Genomic DNA, 8,827 nt, shown 5'->3' on the forward strand with positions numbered 1-8,827 from the left:
TTATTGGCTTTTTTTTTTTTTTGATGAAATGAAAGATGAGGAACAAAATAATTCTTCTTTGACGTATCAGTGCAGCTTTATCCTGCTGGACACGTCGTTCAAACTTATTGCTTGGACAGATCTTTCTCACTACTCAGATTACATTAATGCGGTCATAAAAAGTCATTAATTAAGGCTTACAAGCATCAAAAATATTCTCATTAGCATATACTTTTTTAGGATTAGACTAAATTAATCAATTTAACACATGCTTGCCACAACCGCGTGATAATTTAATTGAGCTCACCAAACTAACAACTCAGAATAAACCAATGATCACGTCAATGTGTATAGTGAAGTTTGTGTATTTGAGTCAATTCACGCTCTTACTTTCTTTTTTTTTTTAGCACAATGGATGTTCTAGTTCTTAACCACCCTTAATGAAATTTATGAACTTTTCACATTTTGACATCTGAAGAATTTAAATATCCCTACTAACTCTCTACCTTAACTAATAAGTATCTAAAAAATTAAATTAAAAAAAAAAGACTTCAATCTTTTTAGTTCCTCATCTTAAATGCAAGCTTTATACATTCGGTCTCAATTCCACGGGATTATCTGAGATGATAAGTGATGTTTATATTTATAGCTAAGAACACGGGGTCGAATCATAGGGATGTCAGGCGTAAATCTTCGGACCCTGTGTATCTCACCTCATCCACCACTTGTTCTCTCGGTTACCGTGATTTATCTCCCTCCTGATAGCCTTGGGTTGGGTGCGACGGGGGTGCTAGGGGCGAGCGATTTCGCCTTTATACATTCGGCCCGAGCATAACGAATGTCGCGTGCCCCAACTCCCTAGAAGTTTATTTTTTTATTTTTTATTTTTATTTTTTTAGGGCATATTATATGTATTTAGCGTTTAAGATTTTAAAATTTAGGAGTTGAATTATAATGAGTTTGAACCAATAAGATTTTCTTTTAGAATTCAAGCTTTTCTCTTGAATTATAGTGTTCAAAATTATAAATTTTAGATACTCACGAGTTGTATTATATGTATTTAGGGTTTATAATTTCAGGATTTAGAGATTGGGTTATAATGAATTTAAATCAATAAGATTTTCTCTTTAGATTTAAGCTTAGATACTATGATATTTCGGTAAAGTAGAGAAAAATTCCTAATCATAACTTTAATTTTGCATGCAATCCCCAATTCTAAAAAACTTTGTTTTCACTCCCTGCATGCAAAGTTTTATTTGTTTCAACTTCCTCATGTAAATATTGTTATCTAATTACCCCTCGGGTCCAAAAATTAGTATAATTCCTCTTAACATTTTACACCAGAATCGAGTATATTTTCTATTAAATTAAGCATGATTTTTTCCTATTTTAATGTAATTCCTCCTAAATTTAACATAATGTAAAGAAAATCTAATATATTTTCTATCCAATTGAGTATCATTTAAAAAAAATCTAGTATATTTTCCATCCAATTGAGGTGGAAAAAGAATCGTACTCAATTGATAGAAAATATACTAAAATGAGTATAATTCCTCTTAAAGTCAGCACTTTATACTAGAATCGAGTATATTTTCTATTAAAATTGTCCCTCATAATTTTTTTAGGTATAAATAGTCTGAAAACGTGTATAATTCCTATTAAATTCAGTACTTTAAACCAGAATCGAGTATATTTTCTATTAAATTGAGCACGATTTTTTCCTACTTAATATAATTCCTCCTAAATTCAACATCATTTAAAGAAAATTTAGTATATTTTTCATCCAATTGAGTACCATTTAAAAAAAATCTAGCATATTTTCTATTTAATTGAGATAGAAAAAAAAATCGTGTTCAATTTAATAGAAATATACTAGATTTTAGTTTAATATACTGAATTTAAAAGAAATTATACTTATTTTTAGACTTTTAATATTTAAAATATTAAAGGTAATTAGATAAATATATTTAATTTGGAAGTGGAAATTAAGATTTTTTTTTTCATGAAGACTGTATGTAAAATTATGTTTGTCAATAATGATTGTATACAAATTTTACCATGATATTTCTTTTTCAAGAAATATTATTTTTCTTTTTAGGAACAAGCGCCTGATTTGCATTTTGTACCCATTGTAAATCTAATCTGATTCTCAGTCCAATTCCGACCCATGGTCCAAAGTGCCGCTCAACCTGATCCGTAAATTTTCTTCAGTTGACATCATATGCCGTTTATACCGATCAAATTTGAATGACCGATCTAATGCTATTAAAATTTCGTATAGACCAACAGAATAAAATGGTTCATCAGTCCAATTTTATTTCCACCTTTAGCAAGTTTAATTGAGAGGGGAGCTTGGGCATTTGTTGCCTCTACACGGTAATAACCCCGAACGGCAGGGAAGCACAAGCATGAGATTGAATGAGTTTCATGTAGTCCCTTTGGATGATCTAATAACTAACTTATGAGGTGGGATTCAAATTTTGATATAATCAAAATAAATATTTCTTTCATATGTTAATCATTATTTTAAAAATTAATAATCATCTGATTTTTTTATTGACCTGAAATAAATTGACGATGACAGATGTTAGGAACGACAGTGCCTTTTACCACTTGAATGAGGTGGATGTGGAAAGCATCTTGGCTGTGACGGACATCGTCTCACGAAGGCTGTGATAGACAGCGTCTCACGAGTGCCGCTTTGTCCGCTTTAACAGCATCTGGAGCAGCTCTCCCTTCCCTTTTTCTACTGCCCTTGCTGTTGCCTACATTCCCCAATCTCAATCTGTCTCTCTCTCTCTCTCTCTCCCCTTTTGCCTTCAGGTGAACGACTCCTAGAACAAACAGCAGTCGCTTGGCGGTGACCAGAATGGAACGAGTTTACGGGTAAGAGGCCTCTTTTTGAGGCTTCGTTTCTTCTTTTTTAGTGAGATTTTTGATCTGCTTTCCACTGCTTTTGGATCCAGGTTTTTATCCCCTCCTAGAAGGATCTGATCCTTGTGGAGAGTGGGAGTGGAATTAGGCTCTTAGTTTTCCTCCTTTTTCCCTTTCCGAATCTTGAATGCTTGATTGCCCCTTTTGTCTCTTGACTCGGTCGATTCTGGTTCTTTCTGGCTTCGTACTGACAATTTGTAAAAGCTTGATTTGATTGGTTAAAGGGATTTGCCTCGCCGAAGATAATTCTTCTGTCTATTGCTTCTCCAAGTTCGTTGTTGAATTTTTGGCATCGGTTACGAATTAGAATGAAGGATTTCCCTTCCTGCTTCGGAGAAAGTGGAGTTCAGGTCTCCGATTCCACGTCGGGGGCCAGCAAAGCTGCTCAAAATCTAGTGACTTGCCTTTACCAAGCTCAACTCTTTGGCCGGTCTTGTGTGATCATTGTTACATGGAGCAAGAATCTGATGGGGCAAGGCTTGAGCATCGAGATCGACGATTTAACCAAACGATGCCTCTGCAAGTTGGAAATTAAGCCATGGTTGTTCTCCAAGAGAAAGGGCTGCAGGACCATGGAGGTGAAGGATAGCAAGATAGTTCTTTTCTGGGATCTCTCTGCTGCCAAATTTGGATTTAGCCCGGAGCCTCTTGAAGATTTCTATGTCGCGGTCCTCTGCGATGATAAGATGATCCTCCATCTTGGAGATCTCTCAAAAGAAGCTTGCCGGAAGACTAGCACGACTCCTTCAAATGCAGTATTCATCGCGAAGAAGGCGCACATCTACGGAAAAAAGATACATTCAACAAAGGCACAATTCTGTGACAATGGCCAATTCCATGAAGTTGCCATAGAGTGTGACACTGTAGGGGTCAAGGATCCCTGCCTGGAGATCAGTATTGATCGGAAACGAGTAATGCAGGTCAAGAGACTTGCATGGAAATTCCGTGGCAATCAGACTATCCTTGTTGATGGGCTTCCCGTCGAAGTATTTTGGGATGTTCATAGTTGGCTTTTTGGTGCTCCTTCGACGAGCGCTGTCTTCATGTTTCAAACTCGCCTTCCATCTGAAAAAGTGTTGCCATGGTCTCGAGGGCTTGATTTTTCATTCACATTATATGCTTGGAAAAATGAATAGTTACCCTCTTTATTTTTTTGCGTGTTGACGTAATCTAGTGAGTAATTTGTTTCTTTTAGGCTTTGATATGCATATCATGAAGAGGATAGTAATTAAGAAATATAATTAATTCTAAAGAAAGTACCATTGATATCAGATAACGCAATGCGTGCACGCACGCACGCATGCGAAGGCTTTGTTCTTCAGCGTCTCACAAGAACTCGCCCATCATTCTCACAACTTGACTCATCTCGGGTCTTCTCTCTGTCCTCCCCGCCGTACACAACAGCGCAATTTTCACCATCCCGCTGATCTCCTCTTCCTGAATTTCTCCGTCCTCCATTTCCTTATCCGTCGCCACTTTCTGTATCATCATACAGAAGCTGTAGACGTCGGACTCCTGCGTAGCCTGCTCCTTCCCGCTCGCCAGCTCCGGCGCCAGGTACCTCTGACTCGCTGGGGTGACCGCCGTGAAGGTCCCTCTGTCAGAGGAGCAGCCTGAAGGGTCACCCGGCGAGCAGCGGATGTTGGCGGCGAAGCGCATGATCCCCCACTCGGACACGCACCCGTTGCCCTGCTCGTCGATCAGAATGTTTGACGGCTTCAGGTTGGCGCGCACTAGCGGGTACCTCGTCGGAAACTTGTGGATGAACGCAAGTCCGTCGCCGGCGGTCACCAGAATCCTCTTCCGGGTGGCCCAATCTAGCGTTCTTCCAGTACGTGAAGCATTGATCGGGTTCAAATCGTGCATTAAAATCGAATCTTTGAAAGGATTAGCGTCTTACTGTCTCTCTGCAACGGGGTTTGAAGGTTTCCCATGGGCATGTAGTTGTAGACGAGCAGCTTCTCCTCGTGAGCATGGCAAAATGCCTCCAGGCTCACCACATTGGGATGCCGCACCCTCCCTGATCTGATCCGGAAGCTGAGTCAGACGAACCGTCGGGTGAGGTGGAGAAAATGTTGACTGAATCACGACGTCCCGGAGGGGGGTGTACTCAGATGGCTCCCGTGTTGACCAAGTCTTCAAAAGTCTCTTGGTCAATGATATCTGTAGCCAGCGACCGGGTTGACTCGGCCCCCGGTACCCCGATGCTCGAGGCAGATCCAACGAATATATGAGTACAAGACTAAGTCATAAAATAATGAAATGCGTATAAAGAGTATGAACAGAGAACGTACCCTGGCCCAGGGGGGCGCCCTCGGATGGGACGCGGCTCGAGTTGTCGCGACCCGGAAGAGCAGATGACTCTGATCGGGCTGGAGAGCTGGATCTGACGATATGAAACCGAACGCGGCATGAAGTCGGAAGACGAGCTGCAGGTCGGGAGATAATAGCGGCACGCAGGCCGGGAACTAATATCGGCATACAGGCTGGGAAATGAGATCGGCACGTAGGTCGGGAAACGGGATCGGCACCCAGGCCGGGATACCAGACCGGCACGTAAGCCGTGGCACAAATATCGGCACGTAAACCGGGATACGACACCGACACGTAGGCCGGGACCCGAGATCGGCACGCAGGCCGGGAAACAACGGCAACCCCAAGGCTAAACACAACGCACATAGCCCAAGACATGATCGCAACTCGAAAGCCGGAACGTAATGACGGCATGAATCGGAGGGGCAAGAGCCTACGAGAATGGTCCCGAGGACACTGTCAGCCGCTGGCAACATTATCACCCGGCTGTGGATGGTGTCGAACAGCGGCGTTGGCCGGTCATAAGCAGCATCAGCTGATGGCGGAAAGAGGACGGCTGTGGGATGGTTTTGGGGTGACTCCGACGAGCTGAGGCGTCTCCGGCGAGAGGAGGGAGGACATCTTTGCGGCAGATCCGACAAGAAGAAGGGGAGAGAGAGAGGGACAGCTCTGAGCTAGCCCCGACTAGAAGCGCTCGGGGAGGAGAAGTTGACCGGAGGAAGAAGAGGAGAGCTGCCACCGGCTGGCGTCGTTGGCGAGGAACGCGAGGACGAAGAAGATGATCTTCCTCTTGGTCCTGTCGGTGACAGGGAGAAAGAGAAGGAGATGGAAGAGTGGTGGAGGCGAGCGGCGGGCCTCGGCGCCGATGAGGATGTTGCGAGAGGGAAGAAGAAACCTCCCTTCCTTCTGTTGGCCGCAGAGAGGAGAAGATGGAATAAGAAGAAAGGGTCGGCGGTTGAGCCAGTCTCTCCGACGACGGCGGCGAGTCGTTCCGGCAGTGGCGTCGTGAGGAGGAGGAACAAAATGGCAGCAAGTCTATGAGGGAGAGGTATCGCGAGGAGGAAGAAAGGAGCGGCGGTCGTCGCCGACATCGGCGTCCACGAGCCGCACGAGAGCTGTGGAGGGGAGGAAGGAGGTGGCCGCGGCGTCAAAACGAACGAAGGAGGAAGAAAGGTTGGCGGCGGGGCAAAGCACGAGCGAAGAGAGGAAGAAGAAGGCTAGGACCGGTGTCGCAAGGAGAAGAGGGAGAAAGAGATAGAGGAAAAAGTGGTGGCCGAAAACCAGCGCGGGTGAGGCACGCATCGGAAGGAGGTCGCAGGAGAAGTTGGCGGCGGCCAAAACCCATCCCCGAAGTCACCCTCCCCCCATGCGTGCTACAGTGTCTCCTTAAAGCCCTAGCCTGCCAAAAGACCAAAATGCCCTCCTATCTTCACATAATTACCCCTTTGCCACATATCCATATCACAAGGCTCCCCCTCAAGTCTAGTCGAAGGAGGCGCAAGTCAGACTGACTAGACCACTCCGAATGAAACACATAACCACTAACGAACGCGGAGTCATTGTGAGTCTGTCATGTGACGTAGAACGAGTAACTGTGGCGTGGCGATGCCGAGCTACACGAGGGCGGGAAAGCCGAGTAGGCGACCGAGCGAATGCTTAAGAAGCGCAAGTAAGTGATCGACTGAATGCCGTGGAGAACTGAGTGATGGACGAGCGATGTTGAATGCACGACCGAGAAAATGTCGTCCAAATAAATCGTGACCAGGATGAGTAAAAGCCGTAAATGCGACTGGGAATGTGTTGATTGAGTGAGGGTCGACCGAGCGAGCGCCAACCGAGCGAGTGCCGATCGAGCGAGTGCCGAGCTAGTGAGTGTCGGCCGAGCGAGTGCCGACTGAGCGAGTGTCGACTAAGCGAGTGTCAACTGAGCGAGTGTCAACTGAGCGAGTGTTGACTGAGCGAGTGCCGACCGAGCGGGTGTCGACTGAGCGAGTGTCGACTGAGCGAGTCTCGACCGAACTATAGCGGCGAGCGCAACACGAACGATGAGTGCCAAGCATAGCATCGAGCGAGTGTGACGAGTGTCGAGCGGAGCGGCAAGTGAGCGGTGGGTGGGATAAGTGATGGACAGAGCAGCGAGTGAGTGATGAGTGCCGGGCAGAGCGGCAAGTGAGCGGTGGGTGTGATAAGTGACGGACAGAGCATCGAGTGAGTGATGAGTGCTGACCGAGAGGTCGTTGGGCGTGAGAGCAGAGCTCACTTATAACTCGCACTGGGGCGAGAGTCTGGGACCCTGACCAGGAGGTGCTCTGGAGGCCTAACCAGTACTCGATCTGGAGACTTGTGACCCAGAAGCAATCCGCAGGCCTGACAAAGAAGCAACCTGGAGGTCTGACCCAGCCTTGATCTGACGGTCTAACCTAGAAACAATCTGAAGGCCTGACAAAGAAGTAATCTAGAGGTCTGACCCAGAAACAATCTGAAGGCCTGACAAAGAAGCAATTTGGAGGCCTGACCAGGAATTAATCTGAAGGTCTGACCAGGACTTGGTCTCTGGAAGACTGAATGGGCATTGGTCTGACCGCCTGACCGAGAGATCGTTAGTGATACTCTGATCCGAGACCGGGGGTAATACTCTGGTCCGAGACCGGTGGTAATAGCCCAACCCCGAACGGGGGAGGATAAGCCTTGAAGCCCATAGAAGCGAAACCTGTAGCAATATAAAGGGACAGAATCTTTATCATACCTGATCACAAAGTGATGCCAACCGACTGAGGATCCGTCTCGGTCCCTCAACTCCCGAATACCCGTGGAGCAAGGGGAGAAGAGAATAATTTGAGCCCTGACCGTCAGAAGTCCGGGACTACCGACCTGAAAGGTCGTTGGGCGTGAGAACAGAGCTCACTTTTAATTCTCGCATGGGAGCTGACCTGAAAGGTTGTTGGGCGTGAGGGCAGAGCTCACTTATAACTCGCACTGAGGCGAGAGTCTGGGACAACCGACCTAAAAGATCGTTGGGCGTGGGCACAGGGCTCACTTTTGATTCTCGCATGGGAGCCGACCTGAAAGGTCGTGGGGCGTGAGAGCAGAGCTCACTTATAACTCGCACTGAGGCGAGAGTCTGGGACAACCGACCTAAAAGGTCGTTGGGCGTGAGAACAGAGCTCACTTTTAATTCTCGCATGGGAGCCGACCTGAAAGGTCGTTGGGCGTGAGAGCAGAGCTCACTTATAACTCGCACTGAGGCGAGAGTCTGGGACATCCGACCTAAAAGGTCGTTGGGCGTGAGAACAGAGTTCACTTTTAATTCTCGCATGGGAGCCGACCTGAAAGATCGTTGGCGTGAGGACAGAGCTCACTTATAACTCACACTGAGGCGAGAGTCTGGGACAACCGACCTAAAAGGTCGTTGGGCGTGAGAACAGAGCTCACTTTTATTTCTCGCATAGGAGCCGACCTGAAAGGTCGTTGGGCGTGAGAGCAGAGCTCACTTATAACTCGCACTAAGGCGAGAGTCTGGGACATCCGACCTAAAAGGTCGTTGGGCGTGAGAACAGAGCTCACTTTTAATTCTCGCATGGGAGCCAACCTAAAAGGTCGT

General features: G+C 46.2%; 2 protein-coding genes across 3 annotated transcripts; one reads left to right on the forward strand and one right to left on the reverse strand.

Annotated features, from left to right (window-relative positions):
• The first annotated feature begins 2,616 nt into the window (after positions 1-2,616).
• Positions 2,617-4,107, forward strand: LOC121997847. Of its 2 annotated transcripts, none has more exons than XM_042552493.1 (2): positions 2,617-2,865; positions 3,221-4,107. In XM_042552493.1, the coding sequence occupies exons 1-2, from the start codon at positions 2,849-2,851 to the stop codon at positions 4,047-4,049; spliced, it is 846 nt and encodes a 281-aa protein (XP_042408427.1). In that variant the 5' UTR covers positions 2,617-2,848; the 3' UTR covers positions 4,050-4,107. The 2 variants fall into 2 exon arrangements, with proteins under 2 accessions (XP_042408427.1, XP_042408430.1); XM_042552496.1 differs by having other exon boundaries at positions 2,618-2,865; positions 2,946-4,107.
• A 132-nt stretch (positions 4,108-4,239) lies between these two features.
• Positions 4,240-4,779, reverse strand: LOC121995254 (probable leucine-rich repeat receptor-like protein kinase At1g68400). Its single transcript, XM_042549038.1, has one exon. It carries the CDS (start codon positions 4,777-4,779, stop codon positions 4,240-4,242), a length of 540 nt encoding a protein of 179 aa, XP_042404972.1.
• Between the last annotated feature and the right edge of the window lie 4,048 nt (positions 4,780-8,827).

This window comes from Zingiber officinale, chromosome 6A (assembly GCF_018446385.1).
Source record: "Zingiber officinale cultivar Zhangliang chromosome 6A, Zo_v1.1, whole genome shotgun sequence".
In the NCBI taxonomy this organism is placed as follows: Eukaryota; Viridiplantae; Streptophyta; class Magnoliopsida; order Zingiberales; family Zingiberaceae; genus Zingiber; species Zingiber officinale.

Bases quoted from the DNA above. Each gene is read 5' to 3' on its own strand.
- LOC121995254 (XM_042549038.1), bottom strand. From the start codon at position 4,779: ATGCACGATTTGAACCCGATCAATGCTTCACGTACTGGAAGAACGCTA.